We start from the raw sequence: 21,810 nt of genomic DNA on the forward strand, positions 1-21,810 counted from the left end.
CGTGCCGCCGGCGGAAGCTCGGCTGCGGGGCCCTGCGGATTTCCTCAGCTGTGTCTTTCCGGAAGCTTCCTCACAAGGGGGCGATGAGCTGTTAATGATGGCCAGACAGCCGTCTCCAAAACTTCAGCAGCGCGTGCGACGGGAGCCAGGAGCTGGGGGGGGGGGGGTGGGGGGGCGGGTTGCGAGTAAATGTGCAAATTACTCTCGCATGAAACAGGTGCGGCTGCTCCCCGGTGTGTCGTTTATTTATGAAGCGACACTGATCCAGCCACGGTGATCCTTTCCAAGGTTTTATAGTAACAAATTAAAAACAAACTTAATTCTGCCTCTCACTGCCTCTCTGCCTCAGAGAAGTAGAGAGAGGATATGCCTAATATTCAACAGTCTAATATGCCAGAATGGCAGTTTGCTTGATAAATAATTCCCCCATTTCCACACAAAAAAAAAACAAAAAACAAAACTGGCAACCTTCTTCAAAAGATGGAAAGAGCGTAGGGGGATCTGGTAGAAATTACACAGGAAAGAAAGATAAGCATTGTTTTGAAAATATTAGATTTTTTAATTCAATTTACATTTAATACACAAGGAGACGTGTATGCTGTACAGTCCTTAATATAAATGGTTTAACCTTGTTTGTGCATAATATTAGTACCATGCTAGCCCTCTTACCATCAGTATTGTACGTCTCATACTTTAAATATGAATGGTGCATGTAAAGCATTCCCTTATTTCTTATTCATGCTCCATGATGAAACTTTAGCTGTTGGTACGGTTATGTAAATAATAATCTTAATGCTTTTCATTCGTCTTAGACTTGCGATTATCACGGTCCAGAGTTTCATCTCTCTCTCTCTGTGTAGTTAAACCGGTAACCTTTGAGTGCCAGGAAGGCAGTCGGGTGAGCTGTCAGAGAGGACATGGTCCAAATCTATGGATATGGCCCAAAATGGCCCAAATCTGTGGATATGGCCCAAAATGGCCCAAATCTGTGGGTATGGCCCAAAATGGCCCAAATCTGTGGATATGACCCAAATCTGTGGGTATGGCCCACAATGGCCCAAATCTGTGGATATGACCCAAATCTGTGGGTATGGCCCACAATGGCCCAAATCTGTGGATATGGCCCACAATGGCCCAAATCTGTGGATATGACCCAAATCTGTGGGTATGGCCCACAATGGCCCAAATCTGTGGATATGGCCCACAATGGCCCAAATCTGTGGATATGACCCAAATCTGTGGGTATGGCCCACAATGGCCCAAATCTGTGGTAAAATCCTGGGTCCTGAACACCGGGTATTTACTCAGCTACTCAGCTTTTAGGTAAAGACATTTTAAAAATAAAATAAATAAAAAACACAACACAACTTTCCGACTGATTTCACTGTATAGCACTACTACTAAGGCTGAAGCTGGCTGCTGGATAATGGGAAACCAGGAAAACTACTAACACTGTGACCCCCCCCCCAAGGACTGCAGTTTAACACCCCTGGTCTCAAAGGGGGGGGGTCTTCACTAATGTACAAATACATAATTTTTTGGATTGTTAAAATATGTCAGTAAAAAAAAAAAAAGAAAAAAACTCTTCCTCTTCCATTCTGTTCATGCATTTTTAAACATGTTTCTTAGTGGCTTTTAGTGTCCGTGGCTGAATGGGGTCGGTAGAGGACAAAGGTTGCCAGATTTCGCTTTTATTCAAAATCGGACAACATGCACAGCTGGAAGCTTCATCGCAATGAGGTGGGGGAGCTGTCTGAAAATTTTTTGGACCAGGTGGGGCAAAACCGATTGATTCAACAGGTGATTGACACGTGCATTCTTTACAATTACACACAAATCGGGACCACAAATCGGACCTGTGCAAATAATTTGAAAATTGAAGATTCCGGTCAAGATCTGGGAACCTGGCAACCCCTATCAAGGCCTGTGAGGAGACTGACCGTCGATGTCAGCTGCACGTCTTATTTATTTAAAAATAAATAATAATAAAATAAAGCACTGATTGTTATTGCGTTGTGCTGTAGTAGCTCGGTGTGCCTGGGTCTCGCACCGCTTGTGACAGGAAGTTAATTCACTGGTGTTGAAGTCTGCGCTGTTCACGGTCTCCCAGGGGGTGGGGCTGGACGGCGGGGGGGGAGGGGGGTGGGGGGGCTGCTGGGGGCGGACGGCGGTAAGTAAAATGAGACCGCGCGCGGGACGCCCCCCCTTCCTGACGGATTTACGCTCGGGCAGCCGGAAACATGGCCGGGGTTCAAAGGAAAAGGCCTGACGTGATTGGTGGTGATTTTCCCTCATTTATCCACAGGCTGGCATCGATCGGGGTGGGGGGGGGTGGGGGTGGGGTGCTGGGTTTGGCTGCTAATGTTCTTTTTGGGAGAGGGAGCCAAACCGCAGGCCAAGAACACTGATCTGTTTGCAAACTCCACATCAATCAAAGTAGTCTCTCTCCCTCTCTCCTACCCTTTCTCTCTCTCTCACTCTCCCTCTCTCCTACCCTTTCTCTCTCTCTCTCTCTCTCTCTCCCTCCCTCTCGTACCATTTCTCTCTCTCTCTCTCCCTCTCTCGTACCATTTCTCTCTCTCTCTCTCACCCTCTCTCCTACCCTTTCTCTCTCTCTCACTCTCCCTCTCTCCTACCCTTTCTCTCTCTCTCACTCTCTCTCTCCTACCCTCTCTCTCTCTCTCTCTCACTCTCTCTCTCTCCTACCCTTTCTCTCTCTCTCTTTATCTCTCTCTCTCTCTCTCTCCCTATTTTGATTTTGGAGTGGTTGGGTGGGGGGGGGTCATATTAATAGTAATCATGGCTTTGGCAGTACCCCCCCCCTCCCCTCAATCCCTTTCTTAACCTCTCCTGGTTCTTCTGACTGTACTGGCTGTGGAGAGAGGCAGTCACCATGTGGTCCTTTTTAAATCCACCGCTTCCCTAAAGCTGGGGGGGGGGGGTTAGCTGTGAAAGGCGAGAGCTGCACCTGGGGGAGGAGGGGGAGATTGGGGGAGATTGGGGCGTGACCACGCGGAGGAGGATGAAAATCACACCCACTCCCCTCACCGTCCATTTCATGTCCGCTTTTTGGGGGAACCAAAATGTGGCGTTTTCATATTTGATATTGGGACGAGGGAGTGATCTGAAAGGCAGCAAACATGGATTGTGATTGGCCACTTACTCCACCATTAAGGGGTAATTAGCTTTACAGCGGTTTCTGTTTGAGGGTTTCAATGAGTCACATTTTTAACTCCCGTTGATGCTCGCCGTTGCATGACGTTAATGCGTGAGCCCCATAGAAAATGCACCGACTCAGTCTCTGTGAGACCACTGACTTCTCCCAGGTGAGGGTGGAGGGGGTGTAGGTAAGTGGTGGTGGTGGAGAATGAGTTCCCTCCCGCTCCCCCCCACCCTTGGAGGGACGCACTCAATGTGAACTACAGCCCGCCCCCCACCCCCACCCCCCTCCAAAAAAAAAAATTGCAGGAGACAGCGCCCTCCGGAGGTGAGGAGGTAAAACGGAACAGTGTCTGACCTGAATGAGAAAATAAAAAAGCTGGATCTTTGAAGATACCAAATAAACAAACAAAACAAAAAAACACTGTATCAACTGTGAAAATGAAGCGCCATGTTTTTTTGTTTTTTTTTGCCTCCACTGGCTTACAAAAAATCCCTGCGTTAAGCTCATTTATGGCTGTGAATTCTTTTTTTTGGCTGTGCTTCACCAATCAGAACTGCAGGGGGGCGGAGCCACACCGCTCAGTGTTCCGGACCAGAAAGAAACGCTATGCCCAAGGCGATCTGTCAGGTGATGACTCAGACTAGCAAATAAGCTCCTGCATTCTCACGACTTAACAAACTCTGTAAATGATAAATATATACAACATAAAAGAAGAGAAAACAGTTTTTCATAGAAACCCCAATTGCAGTTTCAGAAAAGAGTCTGGAATCGATAAACAGCTTCGAGATCAACTGTGAGGCTCACACAAAAAAAAAAAAAATTCTAATCAATATCACGCCTCTTTTTGGCTTAATGTCCCAGACCCGTGTGTCACCCCTGTAGCACAACCCAAAATAACACATTTCTTTGTTTTTTACACACACAAAAATCTTAAGACAAAGCAGAACAGCTTTTATAATAGCGCCCTTCTAGCACAGCTAACAGATAAAGGAAAGATATCCTCAGGGTCGTACGAGTAAAGAACGGCGGAACAGACAGAGCCGAGTCATTTCACGCCAGCGCACGGGTTTGACAAATCAACACGTTAAGGCAATTTTACAAGATACTTCCAGAACCTCGTGTTCTTGGCCTGTGACCGTCTGTCACTCACGGAGGATGAGAGGCGTGTCCACGGTGGTGACGCGCCCACTCGAGCCCCACCTCACCTCAAACCTCACCTGTCACAGGTGTTACAATGTCTCTGGATGTGTGTGTGGGTGTGTGTGCGTGTGTGCGTGTGTACTTCTCTTGATAAATTACTGTACAGAAGCCCTTGCCACTATCACATATGTGATACCAACAGAAAGAAAGACAGAAAGAAAGAAAGAAAGGAGGTTGCACGTTAATAAGCTCATTAGCAAAGGGTTATTAACCATTAACACTGAGACCTGACCCTACTGCTTCAATCAATCAATCAACCAATCAATCAATCAATTACAAATGCACCTTTCATTTAAAACAAGCAAAGGCGGAGTAAGTTGATCAGAGACGATGTTAGGATGAGAGCGAAGGCCGCGTCAGAATGTTCTACAAAGCGGGGGTTCGACGCGCTCGCGGTCCCTCGACCCCAGTCAGGCCCCCCCCCCCATGCGGGAGTTCGTTTTGGTGGACGCTGGGAGGCGGGACGGGCGATTCGGTTCGGACGGCCGCCTCCAGGCGCGCGGTGCAGGTGAAAGGTTCGGCCTGAGCGGGCGTGCCCACGTGCTTCCGGAAGCTTCCGTGGGGGGACTTATTGCTAGCGCTTGATGATGTCACCGGCTCTCCACTCTGGTCATATGCACACTGCCCCCCCCCCCTCCCCCCCCCAGAAACGAAACCAGTCCCCCACCCTCCTCCGTTCCACAGGTCCCGCCTTTTTCCGCTCGGTAAACTGGGCGTCCAATCGCAGAACCTCGCCGGCAGGAGGCGGGGTCAGGTGTCGGAGGAGACGGATGGACGGATGGCGATTTTAAAAACGGTACCAGGAGAAAAAGAGGCACCTTTCGGCAGATTTGTTCTTAAATGCACCCCTAGAAATTAGCGGCTAGCCATCTGAAAGCTAGCGGCCGCCGGTAAAACGACAATTAACAGCGCTAATGCTAATGCTAATGCTAACGACAGTTAATAATAATAATAATAATAATAATAGCAATAATAATAATAATAATAGCAATAATAATAATGAGAATCAGAATCATAGTAGGAATGATAATATTCGCGTCCGATGTGCGTCGTCCTTAGTTTCCGGTCATGTGCTTAATCAGGCGTCGCCGTGGAAACGAGCGGCGAGACGTCCAAAAAGCGTTGGCTGAGTCGCGCGCGGACGCACGCGGTCCCCGTACAGGCGTGCCGGAGTCGTCCGCCCAAAATTCAGCCCCGCGTAGCCCTCCGGACGGGTCCCGGATTCTCCAAAAAAAAAGAGGGCAAGCCTTCAAAGGCGACGTCTTTTTTCGCCGAATCGAGTCCGATCAAAAAACCGCAGAGCCCCTCCGACGCCGTCTTTCGATCCAGCGAAGCGAAGAGGTGATTAATGATCATTTTTAAGAAAGGGGACATTGAGAGGCGAGGGAGGAGGGGGGTGTGGGGTGCGGTGGGATTGGGGGGGTGGCAGGTGTTAAAGCGTGCGTGTGAGCGAGCGATACAGAGGGACAGTTTGTTACTAGGAGCGAGAGAGAAATCAAGTCTGATGCGTGGCCTGTGGTGTACCGCCATCACGCTCTCAGGCCCAGGGCAAGGGCGGGGGGGGGGGGGATTTGCGAGTTTAGCGGTAACAGCGTGCAAGGGTGAGGAAAAGGGTCCTTCTACCCATTATCTGTAACCCCCTTCCTTATGCCTCATTTCTTGCCCCCCCTCCAACTTCCCATAGTCAATGGCTTTGTCCTGGTCTCCCCCAAAGCTCCACAGAGGAGTGGAACCACAAAATCCACCCATTGTCTCTTCGCCGAGAGGCCCCCCCCCCTTCAAGCCTAACGCTCCAACCTGGCCCGGAGGTTCCCTTTAACCCAGGGAATCTTCACGTTCTTCCCGCCGGGCAGGGAGGACATTCCCAGAATTCCCGGCTTTTTCCCAGCATGCCGAGCAACAGCAGCAGCAGCAGAAGGGGGCCCGGTTTATTCAAGCAAGTTTCTTCGTTACTTTTTGTTTTTGTCTCATCGTCGTTTTTCCGACGCAAGATCTGGACCGAGTCAAGTCTCGCCGCGCGGAAGAATGAGCAGTCACACCTCAATGATGTTCACAGACGGCTTCCGGTTGTTCTTGGGGAACTGGAAAGAGCCAGAAAACAAACAAACAAGAGGCTGTAAGCAGGACGGACTGTGGCCAAATCTCAGGCGGACTGACTGTCTTTCTGCGATGGACATGGTGCCAGCCAGGCAAAAGCAGAGCATCCTGTGTGTGTGTGTCTGTGTGTGCGTGTGAGCGTGAGCATGAACGTTTGTGTACTGTGTGTGTGTGTGTGTGTGTGAGCATGAGTGTGTGTCTGTATTTGTGTGTGTGCGAGTGTGTGTGTGTTTGTGTGTGAGTGAGCATGAGTGTGAACATGAGCCTGTGTATACGTGTGTGTGTGTGTGCGTGTGTGTGTACATGTTGTGTCTGTGTGTGTGTTTTTATTCACTGCCAGAAGGCTCAGCTGTTCTGGCACAGAATGGAAAGCCTCTTGAGTTCCGAATCTTGTCCTTCAGAAACTCACTCAGAGGCCCAAAGCAGGGACGATAAAACGGTCTGGACAGCTGTGCCGTCGCATTACAGCTCTAAACCTGAGAGGAACCTCCAGTGGAACACAACCGCCAGTGGAACAACGCTGACACTGATTGGTGGATACGTTCTGACTCTCCTTCCTGACCTGTACCCTGTGGGCACTATCGGGAAGCATCATCCACCAATCTCCTTTGGCGTTGTTCAACTGGGTTTGAACGTACTACGTGATTGGTGGAGCCAGGGTGGCTGTCGGGGGGGGGGGGGACAACTGGGTATGTGGTCCGAGGCCCTGGAAGGGGAGGGGGGAAGGGTACTGCTCTGTGAACTTCTGTTAAATATAACCGTCCCAGGTCCAGGATTAATATAATAATATAATTTTGTCCCGGGCCTGATAATATCGCCAGACAGCCCTGGGTGGAGCACCTCGACGTTCTGCCAGTAAGGTGACATAACAACTGTTTCCTCCCAGTTTTAACGTCCCTGGCAGGAAGCAGGAAGTAAGAAGGGCAGGGCTTCAGGTAAAGCTGCCGGTGCGTGAATTTGCAGTGAAAGGAGGCTAGGTCCAGGTGTGAGTGTTCTTGTGCTTGCAGACACAAAGTTGTGTTATATTTACATTTCAGTGTAATTGCACTGGGCTGGCTGCCAGTAGTAGGCTATGGGTCCAAAGCACTTTTGAGTTGCTGGTGCTGCTGGCTTTCTAAGTCGAGACTATGAGTGTTAAACTTAACAGCTATCTGCTTCAGTTAGGCACTACGGGTGTGTGGTGGGGGTGGGGGGGAGGCAGTTGAGGAAGTCGAGCAGGGTTCCCACTCGTCCTGGAAAACCTTACTGAGATTACACGGCAGCACAAAGTTTTGAATGGTTATGGTACTTGCACATTGCCCACCCCCCCCTGCCCGGTCCACCACTGGCTTTGGGCTACCATTGCCCATGTTTCATGTCTGTAAGTCTAAGTCATGCCCTTGAAAAGTCCTGGAGAATGATTTCCTAAAATGAGTGGGAACCCTGTGGAGGCGTACTGGTGCTAATTTTAGAACGGGCGGGGGTTCTGCTGTACATTTGGGGTGGATTTAGCATGGAGGAAGGGTCAGGGCAGGGGTGTCAAACTCCAGCCTAGTGGGGCGCAGTGTCTGCTGCTTTTTGAGACTCCCTTTCAATCAGCAGCTAGTGAAAGCCTTCAGAATAAAGTGTGTGGACTTGATTTAGCCAATCAGATGCTTACAATTCAGGTCCTCGGCTCTTGTGGATGCAGGCTTTTTGTTCCAGCCCAGCAGTAACACACCTGATTCCACTAATCAACCACAAGGGTCTCTGCTAACAACCTTTATTAGCAGAATCAGGTGTGTTGCCGCTCGGATGAAACAAAAAGCTTGCATAATATTCTTGGATAATATTGAGCACCACTGGTCCAGAAGAATCGACAGTGCTGAAATGCACCAAAAATCTGCAGACACCGCGACCACCACCGGGCTGGACTGGATTCTGCCACCTGTGGGGGTGGTGAGGGGCATGGGTGGGGTGGGTGGGGTGGGGTAGGAGGGGGGGGTGCAGGTGAATTTGCTGCAGGGATGGAGGTATGCAGGCGGCAGTTTGGGTGTTGGAGGTGCGGAAGTGTTGGTCGCCGGGGCGATTCACCTGCCCGGGGGGCTGGAGGCGGCCGTGGTGGAGAGGGGGGGGTTGGGGGGTGGTGGGGGATTATACCTTACTGCGCAGCAGCCCCCCCGTCGGGTGCTCGGGGGTACTGCACTCTGACGAGTTCTTGGCTTTGTCCTTGTTGTTGTTGGGCTCGTTGTCTTTGATGATGTCATACTGGCGACAGAAGAGGGCGATCACGCCTGAACCAGGGAGAGAGAGAGAGAGAGGGAGCGAGAGGGAGAAAGAGAGAGAGAGAGAGGGAGAGAGAGGGAGAGAGAGAGAGAGAAAGAGAGAGAGAGAGAGAGAGAGAGAGAGAGAGAGAGAGAGAGAGAGAGGAGGGAGAGAGAGGAGAGAGAGGGAGAGAGAGGGAGAGAGAGAGAGAGAGGGAGAGAGAGAGAGAGAGAGAGAAGAGAGGGAGCGAGGGAGAGAGAGAGAGAAGAGGAGAGAGAGAGATAAGAGAGAGAGAGAGAGAGAGGGGGGGGGGAGAGAGAGAGAGCAGGAAAGAGAGAGAGAGGGGGAGAGAGACAGCGGCTGACAGTGAGTGAGAGAGAGAGAGAGGGGGAGAGAGAGAGAGAGGGAGAGAGAGAGAGAGAGAGAGAGAGAGAGAACAGTAAAACCTGCAGAGCCTCGAGCGATGGGTGATTCCGAGTTAGAGAGGATAAAAACCCGAATGACATAAATTGCAGTAAAAATTAAACCAGAGGTTCACTGGGACTAAAGTACTGAGAGGCATTAATTATATACAGAAAATTCATCTGGCTTCCATATCTCCCCACTGGTATATATTCACACAGTAAAAAAATTAAATAAATAAAATCATTCTCATCTTTTAATAAGCAAGCGCACGGTGAGCACATCCAAGTCGTGTGCAAATAGTGTAGAATAGTCTGCTTGTATCTACGGAAACACAAATGGAAAATATTAGCATGAGAGGGAAAGGTGAGTGGCGAGTGTGTTAACCTGACCTGTGTCACACCAGCGTTCTCCACTCCGTAAGGCCCCCACTTTTACGTGTGACAACGCAAAGCTATCCCGTGTGCATTTTTACCAGCTTTCATAGCAGAGAAGTACATGCGCAAAATATCACCATGACGTCAGTCCTGAGACCACAGTAGCCAGTGCAACTCAGGGTGGGCCTACATTACACGATTTCCTCACGGGTTAAGGATGCTGGGAGATCGGATGCCCTCTCACACTTTTAACGAGGTTCGGATCGTGACAACCGGTCGGACGATAGCGTAGACCACGCGAGCTCCCAGCCGGGGTCGGACGGTCGTTACAGTCGGCAAAAAGCACAGCTGGCGAAACGTCGTACGCGGAGCCACCTCCTGATTGGTCGACGGGAACCGAAACACAGAATCTGGCTGGCGGGACCTCTCACACCCGACGAATTCGAGCCGATTGTGGCCGGACTTTTTTGGACACGTCAAAAAAACAATCGAGAGCCCGTAACCCAGTCAGATCGGTTCGAAATGGTATCTCACACGTTGTTTTTTATTTTTACGATTTGGTCCCGATCAGAAAAAAACAAACAATCGGGAGGCTGCAACTCATATAACGTTCCATCCAGTAAAACTATTTATAATAAAATAAAATTATAAACTTTTATGAATGAAAATGAAAGTTTTTATCGGTGATAATTTACATTACGTGGAGTTCAGGTTTTCTGCCTGTCGATTTGAACAAAAAGCTGCGTTGTCTTGACAACTTGCGGCCGAATGGAATCGCATACATTGGTGAAGGAATTCATCTGGGCGTGTAATGGCTGTGGCCTCGATTTTAACAGCTGTTTAATCACTGCGATTAAAACCGACTTAATCAGAGGCCGAACACTCACACACACACACACGCACACGCACCCAAACACCCAAACACACAAACACACACACACACACACCATGGTTCACTTATTCGCTCACTCAGTAAAATTGATTAAATACCTAAAGTCTGTGGGTGATTTATTGTCTTGGCCCTTGAGGTGAAATTGTGAAGTCAATCTGTCAAGAGAGCAGAAAGCTTCTGTGGTCTAATAACTCTATTACCCCCAGACTCTCTTCACATGGGGTAATAACTCTATTACCCCCAGACTCTCTTCACATGGGGTAATAACTCTATTACCCCCAGACTCTCTTCACATGGGGTAATAACTCTATTACCCCCAGACACTCTTCCTATGACATGATAACTCTATTACCCCCAGACTCTCTTCACATGGGGTAATAACTCTATTACCCCCAGACTCTCTTCCTATGACATGACAACTATATTACCCCCAGACTATGTTATTGTGGGGTAATAAATCTATTACCCCCAGACTCTCTTCCCATGGATTAATAACTCTATTACCCCATGCTCTCTTCATATGGGGTAATAACTATTCCCCCGGACTCTCTATCATGGGGTAATAACTCTGTTACCCCAGACTCTCTTCATGTGGGGTAATACCTCTATTACCCCAGACTCTCTTCCCATGGGGTAATAACTCTAGTACCCCCAGACTCTCATCATATGGGGTAATAACTATTCCCCCAGACTCTCTTCATATTGGGTAATAACTATCCCCCAGACTCTCTTCATATTGGGTAATAACTATTCCCCAGACTATCTTCCCATGGGGTAATAACTCAATTACCCCACACTCTCTTCCCATGGGTAACAACTCTACCCCAGACTAGGGATGGGTGATATATCACTACGATAATTATCGAATGCAATAACGGCCGTGGCCACCGTGTGGTGTATTGCCTTTCCTTTTGTCTTCTTCTCTTGACTCATACCTGATGCAGTCGTAAACAACCGCACTTCAGAGGCCATGTGAAGTGCTTCAGGGAATAACATTACCACTGCTATCTATTGGCTGACCATAAAACAGCCAGTCAGCAGCAAGGCCTCAGCTCCATGTGATTGACAGGCTGTACAACCTTGGTGCTGATTGGCTGTCTTATCAACATCCAATACATAACACTGGTTGAGTTTTTTTTTTCTTTTCCAGAAGCATTTCATACAGCCTCTTTAGTTCGGGGGTTGGGGGGGGTCCAGGCGTTGGTACGGTCCGTCTCTCACCTGCCCACATGATCAGCACCACCACGATGATGATCAGCTCCCCCGCCCTCAGCTGAGTGGTCTGCCCCACTCCCTCCATCTTCACCTCGTCTGAAGGAGAGAGAGAGAGAGAGAGAGAGAAGCAGAGCCGTGAGCTCCACCTGTATGACATCATTTACCTGCACACCTCAGCTCCTTGCCTGTCCAGGAATGCGCCCTCGAACCTCACACCTTCAGCAGCTTACCTGTGGACCAGAGCTGCCCAACCCTGTTCCTGGGTCTCAACTGTCCTGTAGGTTTTCAGTCCAATCCTAACAAAGCACACCTCATTCAACAGCTAGAGCAGGGCTGCCCAACCCTGCTCCTGGAGATCTACTGTCCTGAAGGTTTTCACTTCTACCCTAACAAAGCACACCTCATTCAACAGCTAGAGAGCTAACTGAGCTGCTAATTAGTAGAATCAGGCATGCCAAATTAGGATTGAACTGAAAACCTACAGAACGTTAGATCTCCAGGAACAAGGGTTTGGCAGCCTTGCTGTAGACTAATAAATGTGTTCTGCAGTTGACTAGTTTGGGCTTCTGTGGGGAAAGCTTTCTGAATTCCACTCTCGTTTTTACCTTCCAGAGACTCCCTCACGTCAAAGTGCGTTTAAAGTCTGCCCCCCACCCGACGAGACACTGGTTCAGTCTCTCAGCGTACGCACGGCTTCCATAACTAACACCTCATGTGGGAGCGGGCGGCTTGACAGCTGACAGCCCTCGATTAGCCCACCGTTTAACCTGTGTCAGGAGCTTCAAAGGCAACCGGGGGCTTGTGAAGAGTGCACACACACACACACACACCACACACTCAACCACTCACCACACACACACACCACACTCACTACACTCACACACACACACACACACACCACACACACACAACACAACACACACACACACACACACACACCACGACACACACTACACTCACACACACACACACCACACACACACACACACACCACACACACACACACACACACCACACTACAACACCACACACACACACACACACACACACACACTCACACACACACCACACACCTCACACACACATACACACACACACACACCAACACACCCCACACACCACACACACACACCACACTCACACACACACACACACACACCACACACAACACACACACACACACACACACACACACACACACACACACACACACACACCACACACACACACTCACACACTCACACACACAACACACAACACACACACACTCACATACACACACACACACACTCACATACTCACACACACACACACACACTCACACACACACCACATCACACACCACACACACACACACACAACTCACATCTCACAACACACACACACATCACACACACACACACACACTCACACACCCACACAACCACACACACACACCTCACACACACACACACTCACACACACACACACACACCACACACACACACTCACACACACACACACACACACACACACACACACTCAACACACACACACACTCACACACACACACACACCCACACACACACACACCTCACACACACACACACCCCACCACCACACACACACACACACACACACACACACACACACACACACACTCACCCACCCACACACACACACACACACACGCTGAAGCAGCGGTGTCGCTGGCAGGATGTGTGTTTGAGGAGAAGCGTTGAGCAGAGATTAATCACAGCGAGGAGAGGAATTGATCTGGGCTTGGGGGGGGGGGGGGGGGGGGGGGGGGCGGGAGGGGCAGTGGCGGTTTGAGAGAACACTGATGATGTCCTCGGGGTCTGTTGTGTGGATGTGGGGGGAAGGAGGGGGGAGCAGGGGGTTACAGAGTATGTGATCATGCTGTAATGAGTTCTTTGAACAAGGGGGGGGGGGGATGGGAATCCGCCATGCCCCCCCCCCCCCCCCCCCATACACATCACCCGCTCTGGTACGCTTTAAGGACTTTGATCATGCCCACTGTGCCTCAAAAGGGAACTCTAATGTGGACATTTTTTTTTTTTTTTTAGGATTTGAGAGCTCTTGGGCTCGACAGCCACTCCCGTGTGGATGTGGATGTGCTGGGGCCTCAGACCGCGCGGGACTTCAAGCACACGCTGCGGCGCTTTTACAACTTTCCGGTAAATATCGAGGGCCCGCGGTGGGCGCTTTTTACGACTTTGTCACTCCGATCGATATCCGCAACGCAGCAGATGTACATTTGACCCCTACAGTATGTACCCTCTTCGAGTTAGGTTGGGCATTTTCAAAATTTAGGAATTAGGTTCAGTAGCCGGACATTTTTAGGAGCTGAACGGTGCTGCGGTACAAAAGGTGCTGGCGCTCGGACACTTTTGGGACTCAGGCCATGCTGTGGCTCTGAGCGTTCGCTCGAGCGGACGCTTTTAGAGCTCGGATCAATCTCATGTTCCACAGCCACTCAGTCGCGCCTGCCAGATAAAGGAGTCTGTCTGTATAGATGTGTATCCAGCAGTGAGGGGTGTGTGTGTGTGCGTGTGTGTGTGTGTGTGTGTGTGTTATCCAGCAGTGAGGGGTGTGTGTGTGTGTGTGTATGTGTGTGTATCCAGCAGTGAGGGGGGTGTGTGTGTGTGTATGTGTGTCTGTATCCAGCAGTGAGGGTGTGTGTGTGTGCGTGTGTAGTGTGTGTGTGTACGTGTGTTGTGTGTGTATCCAGCAGTGAGGGGTGTGTGTGTGTGTGTGCGTGTATGTGGTGTGTATCAGCAGTGAGGGGGGTGTGTGTGTGTGTGTATGCATGTGATGTGTTGTGTGGTCGATGCAGTGGGTGTGGTGTGTGTGGTCGTGTGTTGTGTGCGTATCGGTGTGTGTTGTGTGTGTGTGTGTGCGTCAATGTGAGTGGTGTGTGTTGTGCGTTGCGTGTGTGTGTGTGTGTGGTGTGTATTGTGTGCATGTGGTGTGTGTTGTGCGTAGGGTGTGTGTGTGTGTGTGCGTGTATGTGTGTGTATCCAGCAGTGAGGGGGGTGTGTGTGTGTGTATGCATGTGCATGTGTTTGTGTGTGCGTATATGTGTGCATGTGCGTGTGTGTTTGTGCGTATGCGTGTGTGTTTGTGTGTGCGTGTTTGTGTGTGTGAGGATGTGTGTGTGTGTGTGTGCGTGTTTGTGTGTGTGAGGATGTGTGTGTGTGTGTGTTGTGTGAGGATGTGTGTGTGTGTGTGTGTGTGAGATGTGTGGTGTGTGTGTGTGTGTGTGTGTGTGTGTGTGTGTGTGTGTGTGTGTGTGTGTGTGTGTATGTGTGTGTGTGTTTGTGTGTGTGAGGATGTGTGTGTGTGTGTGTTGTGTGAGGATGTGTGTGTGTGTGTGTTGTGTGAGGATGTGTGTGTGCGTGTGTTGTGTGAGGATGTGTGTGTGTGTGTGTTGTGTGAGGATGTGTGTGTGTGTGTGTTGTGTGAGGATGTGTGTGTGCGTGTGTTGTGTGAGGATGTGTGTGTGCGTGTGAATTTTTTATGTTTTTAAATCGGTCCCCCTGGGTTTCATGGCTCAGTGTTGTGTGGTGAGAGAGACAGAGAGAGAGAGAGACAGAGAGAGACAGATAATTACGCGCTGTCAGAAATGAAACACCATCAGAGGTTCAGAATGTTAGCCGGTTAGCCGCCGCTGCAGTCACCACGGCAACTTACAGGTGAGCCGGCAGTGTGGAGAATTCTCCCGCAGACCAGACATCCCCCCCGCCAGCCGTTTTGTGAGCGCTGACTACTGTTTGGTGAAATAGCTGTGCTCGTCACTGTGCCGTTCGCCATGAGCCGTCGCCGGGGCGACGTGAGGTGGAGGTGGGGGCGCGGGGGTGGGGGCGGGGTTTTGCTGACAAACTGTCGGCCGCAGGTGCCGGACGGGTTTCCTTCTCCATTTCATTTTCCCGCTCTTTGCCGTTAACCTCATTTTCCAAACATCAACCAAATTTCATTGGTCGACTTAAATTTACCTTGACTGGAATTTTGGTGGAGACGGGGTCTTTCACCCCCGAACCCCCCTCCGATTCCCTGAGCAGGACACTGCCGTTGTACCCTTGGGCAAGGTTCTTAACCTGCATTGCTTCAGTGTATATCCAGCTGTATAAACGGATGCAGTGTAAATGCAGTTTAAAAAGTTGTGTGAGGCACTCTGGATGAGAGCTAAATGCCTGTGTGTGGACGTGTTGAAGTGCTCTCTTTAGTGTGCATCATACATCACCCTCCCCCTGCTTATTACACGCGTGGCCTTTTGGGGGGCGGAGCGTCTGAACGCACGGGACCCCCTACGGACCACGCGTGATTAGGGAGGGTCAGACAGGAGCGCGTCGGAGTTGGAAAAACAATCCCGGGCGGGGCCAGACGCGCGACATTTTCAAACGCAGCCGAGGATTAACGGGAAGACCCCAAGTGCATCGTGGGAGTCGCCGGGGAGAGAAACGAACCCCTCCGGCCTTTTTCGGAGATTGGATCTGGATCAGAGGGCGACCTTTTTTTCGGGAGCGAGTGCGGGGATGCCGGCCGATCCGATTCGCTGGACCGTTACCCAGCGATCCGTTACCCCCCCCCCCCAACCCCCGTCCGCCCCCCGTCGTCCAGGAAACGCCTCCTGCGCGCCACACGAAGAGCGCCATTTCATTCGTGTGAGCTCAAAGGTCGGGAAACTGGAGAGCTTTTTGAATTGTGTGTGTGTGTGTGTGTGTGTGTGTGTTTTTCTCCCTGGTAGAGTCATCCTCACAACGCCAGGCTCTCTAATATCTCCTCTTGCGCTGGGGCATATCTGTCAAGTGTGCTTTTCATTAGAGGCATTGTGGCAGATGCTCTTATCCAGCGTGCTTGCGTGCACGTGAAATCATGTTTTTCTGAGTATTGACGAAAACAGATGAACCCTGTGAACTGTCGGTCACATGCTGGACTTCTCTTGGACTATAAGGGGTTGAACTATTTTGAATAACTATTTGACCTACAAACACCTCTTCAACTTCAAGGTCCTCGCCACAGTCGTAAAGTTGTCTGTCAAACATGCTTTCATTGCATTACAGGCATTGGATCTGATGCTCTTATTCAGAGCGACTTTACACGTTACACAATTTTCAACAGAACATTTATTTTCTATATAGCATCCATTCACACAGCTGGATGTATACTCATGGGTACAATGATAGTGTCCTGCCTGGGATTTGAACCTGCGACTTCCCTTTTTGAAGAGTTCCTTACCAAGTACTGCTGTAATGCACCATATCGTTGTCTTTTATGAGACTGGTCATCTTTTTGACCAAGATGATTCCTTACAGAATCGAATTCAAGGTCCTTCAGACTGTCTTCTTCAGTTCAAAACACAATTTATCAACCTGGAAGGTCTGTAGACTGAGGAGGCCATTGAAAAAAACATTAATTTTGCGATGAGTTCAGCCATTTCTTGGTTGATTTTTCAGGTTAAGCTCAGGGACCACTGTCTTGCTGAAACATCAATTTCTGACCAAGCCTCAGCATGCTCGGGAGGGGATAGAAGATTATTGGCCAAATGTCTATTGATATAATTTACCTTAAACAACCTCATAACTCTGTATACTATGCAGGTTCACTGCTGTACTTGAGCACAGTGAAGTCTTTAAGACACATTTGTTGTCTGTGGCTGCGGCTGGTACTCATAAATTTCAGATGAAGATATGATGGAGCTAATTGAATACTTAAGAGCAGAAGTTGGCACAAAATCCTGAAATGGATCAGCCCTTGCTGTACACCCATGTCCTACATCCTTTAAAGCATAAGCTTTGCCAAACCACTGCTGGCCAAAAAGCTCTCTCCCCCCCCCCCCCTCCCTCTTCCCTTTCCCTCCCTCTCTCCCCCTTCCTCTTTCTCTCTCTCACTCTATCTCTCACTCTCTGTCCCTCTCTCCCTCTCTCTCTGACCTGATTTTTGGACTCATTTTGAGCTAAATTATGTTTTTGTATTCATTTATTTATTTGTTTACATTTTTTTTTCTGCTTTTTGAGAACATAGCGTCATTGTATTCAGAAAACTCTGTTTTGAGCAAATAAAGAGGTTTTGAAAATTAAAAAAAAAATTATCTCCCTCTCTCTCTCTCTCCCTCTCTCTCCTCCCTTGTCTCTTTCCCCCTCACTCTCTCTCTCTGTCTCTCTCTCCCTCTCTCTTCTCCCTCTCTTTCGCCCTCACTCACTCTCTGTCTCGCTCTCTTTTCCCGTCTTTCTCTCTCTGTCTCTCTCTCCTCCCTCTCTCTCCCTCTCTCTCTTTCGCCCTCACTCACTCTCTCTGTCTCGTTCTCTTTTCCCCCTGCTCTCTCTCTGTCTCTCTCTCCTCCCTCTCTCTCCCCCCCCTCCCTCGGTCTACGGATGGAGGGAATGTCATTATCTGAAGCAGGCAGTCACTCCACACCACAACAGACATTTATCAGGCTGACACGAGAGGAAAGAGCCAAAATGAACTTCGTGGCCCTAAATAAATCAGGGCTAGCTTTAGGAATAAATCAGGGCTAGCTTTACTCCTATTTCTATATTTATTTATTTTGTATTTATTTATTCTTGCTGGCTTGCTTGTTGGCTATTGTTGATGCAAGCAGTTATCATTTGTTGCAGTTATTGCTAATGTGGGGGTGCTTTCACATCTCAGACATTCATATTGGTCTGTGTGTGTGTGTGGGTGTGTGCGTGTTTGTGCGTGTGTGTGTGTCTTTGTGTGTGTGTATGTGTGTGTGTATTTGTGCGTGTTTGTGGGTGTGTGCATGTTTCTGTGTGTGTGTGTGTGTGTGTGTGTACAGGGCCTTTTCTAAATGACACAGCATTTCTTAGTTTGTACTTGATAACTCCGTGTTTTTAAGTAAATTCGTCATTTTTTCAGAGTCTTCCAGTAACTCAGCCTCTCTGAGTTTGTACTGCAGCTCTCCGCTCCTCTATGTTTCCCCCTGGGGGGCAGACAGAGCCAGTGCGGGTGGGAGCCCCAAAGCTCATCGATTCCGACCAGCTGCCACCCCGAGCGCCAGCGCACCTGGTCACCATGGAGATGAAGGCTTCTTCTCGGTGACAGCTGAGTGCGAAGTCGCTGTTTCTCAAACATCGGTCAGGCGCGACGCTGGGGTCTGGTGTACGCACAGTGGCGTGGGGCACATTTTGGAGAACGTTTGGACCAGTGCTGACGTCATTGGTCTCAAACTGGTTTTTTTTCTTCTTACTCGACAATCAGATGTTATCCAAATAATCTAAGCGAAACTGTCTTTCTCTCATATTGTAGAATTGTACAGTTTCCTATTGATTCTCTGAGCTCACACCCAGGACATAAATACTGGAAGAATCTGTGCAAATTGTCCTTTACAAGTCATTTATCTTATTGCCGATATTTAGTCAGACATTTTTTTTAAATTTCAGATCACCCCCCTTCCTTTTTGTGTTACTTTTGTGTGTTTTAACCCACTTTTGGTATCCTTTTGCTGTTCTGACTGTGAGGATGTTGCATGGGAGAAATACCGTAAAATGAGATGGCATTTTTTTTAACCCTTTGAAGAGTAGGTTCTTTGGAATGTTCAGTTCAGTGTTCTAGAACTCCATTGCTTTCAGTCGCCAGTAGAATGAATGATCAGTTGTTGAGAGCATTCTAGTCACATATTTGTGACCTCACTAAAAGGGATTAAAAATGAAAAAAAAAACCCTGGTAGAGGTGTGCTTTTATTGCCAGAGGTCTCATCACAGAGATAATTCTGAGTACTGAGAGGGCTGTGGACAGGTGGGAGGTGTAATATTCGGACAGAGTGCTGGGCGCTGGATGTGTTCTCTCCCCGCGGGCTGGGAAAGATGACGGGTGTATTGAGCCGCTGATGTTTTTTCGGGATGTTTTCAGGCTCAAGTGCGGACAAGCTGGGGTGTTAAGTACCGACACCCAACACACGCTTTCTTTGTTCCGAGTTCCACTGACTCACTGCATCCCACGGCATTGTGAAGGTGTTGTTTTTTCAATTACTCTCAATCTAGGGTTTTGAGGGAAATTTAATTTGCTTACACACACACACGCACGTGTGTACTCACACAGACACTCACAAACACACACACACACACACACCTGCACACACACACACACAGGCTACACACACATGCGTGCACACACACACACACACACACACACACTCACACAACCACACCTGCACACATGCACACACACACGCACACACAGATAATACACTGCACATTGTTTAAAAAAAATAAAAAAGACGCAAGAAGTTGAGCGTGCTCCGCCTGCCTTTTTACTTATGTATGAATGCCCTCAAACTGTTTGCACTTCTTTCTGTAACCACTTTAATCAAAACAAACGGGAGAAGTGACCGAGCTGGGGCACGTCTGAGTCACCCTTTCCAATACTTTCATACGGGCTTCATGAAACATTCATGGTGTTCTCCTGAGCACAATGTTAACGCTTTACAGTCCATTCATCCATTCCTGTAATTGCATGTATTGTCCTCATCAGAGCAACATAAAGCACTGCTACTCTGTGAGACTGAAACACTGCATGCTTTTTTAAAAATTCAGACTTTGATTGCACTTGAAGGCCCTATAGTCATAGGGAGGTTGAGGAGTGAGGTGCTGGGATGCACCCTGTACCCCCCAAACCTCACTGGGGGGGGGCTCAGTGTGTATGGAGGCAAAACCATTCTATGAAGAAGGGGTCCCGTCCGTATGGAATAGAACTCTTCTGTGAAAGTGGGGTTTCAGGGCTTGGTCCACACAGAGGAAAATATGCATGCCCTCGCCATCCAAATATATTCTCTAATGTATTATAGTACATTTTTTGGGGCTCAATATGTGTACAGGGGTACCATTCTGTGACAGGGATTTTGGGGCGCCCTCTGCATGTATAAGAAATGCTCTTCTTCTACATTGGGCTCGGCGGTGATCTTGTGGTATTGGGGCTCTGTCTGTGACCGTGTGGTTTTGGGGTGCAGTCTGTGACTGTGTGGTTTTGGGGCTCACTCTGTGACTGTGCGGTTTTGGGGCTCAGTCTGTGACTGTGCAGTTTTGGGGCGCAGTCTGTGACTGTGCGGTTTTGGGGCTCACTCTGCGACTGCAGTTTTGGGGCTCACTCTGTGACTGTGTGGTTTCGGGGCTCAGTCTGTGACTGTGTGGTTTTGGGGCTCAGTCTGTGACTGTGCGGTTTTGGGGCTCACTCTGTGACTGTGCAGTTTTGGGGTTCACTCTGTGACTGTGCAGTTTTGGGGCTCACTCTGTGACTGTGCAGTTTTGGCGTTCAGTCTGTGACTGTGTGGTTTTGGGGCGCAGTCTGTGACTGTGCGGTTTTGGGGCTCACTCTGTGACTGTGCAGTTTTGGGTGCAGTCTGTGACTGTGCAGTTTTGGGTGCAGTCTGTGACTGTACAGTTTTGGGTGCAGTCTGTGACTGTGCGGTTTTGGGGTGCAGTCTGTGACTGTGTGGTTTTGGGGCGCAGTCTCTGACCGTGCAAGTTTTTGGGGCTCACCTTTGCTCTTGGAGGCCAGCTGCTCAGCCTCCTTTGGGGTGCGGAAGTGCAGGGCTTCGCTTGGCGGGCTGGGCCCACTCATGCTGAGGTACTGAACGTGCACGATGTAGTCCGTCTCTTCCTCCAAGTCCCATAATGCACAGGAGCGTGTGGTGGTGTTCACTTCCTGGATGAACCGCAGCATACGCACATCCTTCTTCTGTTAGGAATAAAATGTGTACGCACACACCTTATAGACGCACAGAAACACTGGCCCATCCACACACTGGAACAGAGCCTTAACAGATACCAAACCATGGGGCCCATCCACACACTGGAACAGAGCCTTAACAGATACCAGACCATGGGGCCCATCCACACACTGGAACAGAGCCTTAACAGATACCAGACCATGGGGCCCATCCACACACTGGAACAGAGCCTTAACAGATACCAGACCATGGGGCCCATCCACACACTGGAACAGAGCCTTAACAGATACCAGACCATGGGCCCATCCACACACTGTAACAGAGCCTTAACAGATACCAGACCATGGGGCCAATCCACACACTGGAACAGAGCCTTAACAGATACCAGACCATGGAGTCCATCCACACACTGGAACAGTGCCTTAACAGATACCAGACCATGGGGCCCATCCGCACACTGGAACAGAGCCTTAACAGATACCAGACCATGGGGCCCATCCACACACTGGAACAGAGCCTTAACAGATACCAGACCATGGGGCCCATCCACACA

The 21,810-nt window shown here is 49.4% G+C and overlaps 1 protein-coding gene across 1 annotated transcript in view; it reads right to left on the minus strand.

Annotated features, from left to right (window-relative positions):
- Positions 1-5,762: 5,762 nt before the first annotated feature.
- The window catches only part of fndc5a (fibronectin type III domain containing 5a), a 48,905-nt gene continuing 32,857 nt past the window's right edge, over positions 5,763-21,810 (minus strand). The window contains exons 3-6 of the mRNA XM_064302458.1: positions 21,067-21,265; positions 11,576-11,665; positions 8,579-8,712; positions 5,763-6,444 (exon numbers count right to left, since the gene is read on the minus strand). Coding sequence (XP_064158528.1) covers positions 6,397-6,444; positions 8,579-8,712; positions 11,576-11,665; positions 21,067-21,265 — 471 coding nt within the window. The 3' untranslated portion in view covers positions 5,763-6,396. The remainder of the gene's footprint in view (positions 6,445-8,578; positions 8,713-11,575; positions 11,666-21,066; positions 21,266-21,810) is intronic.

The sequence above is a fragment of the Anguilla rostrata genome, chromosome 1 (assembly GCF_018555375.3).
Source record: "Anguilla rostrata isolate EN2019 chromosome 1, ASM1855537v3, whole genome shotgun sequence".
NCBI lineage: Eukaryota > Metazoa > Chordata > Actinopteri > Anguilliformes > Anguillidae > Anguilla > Anguilla rostrata.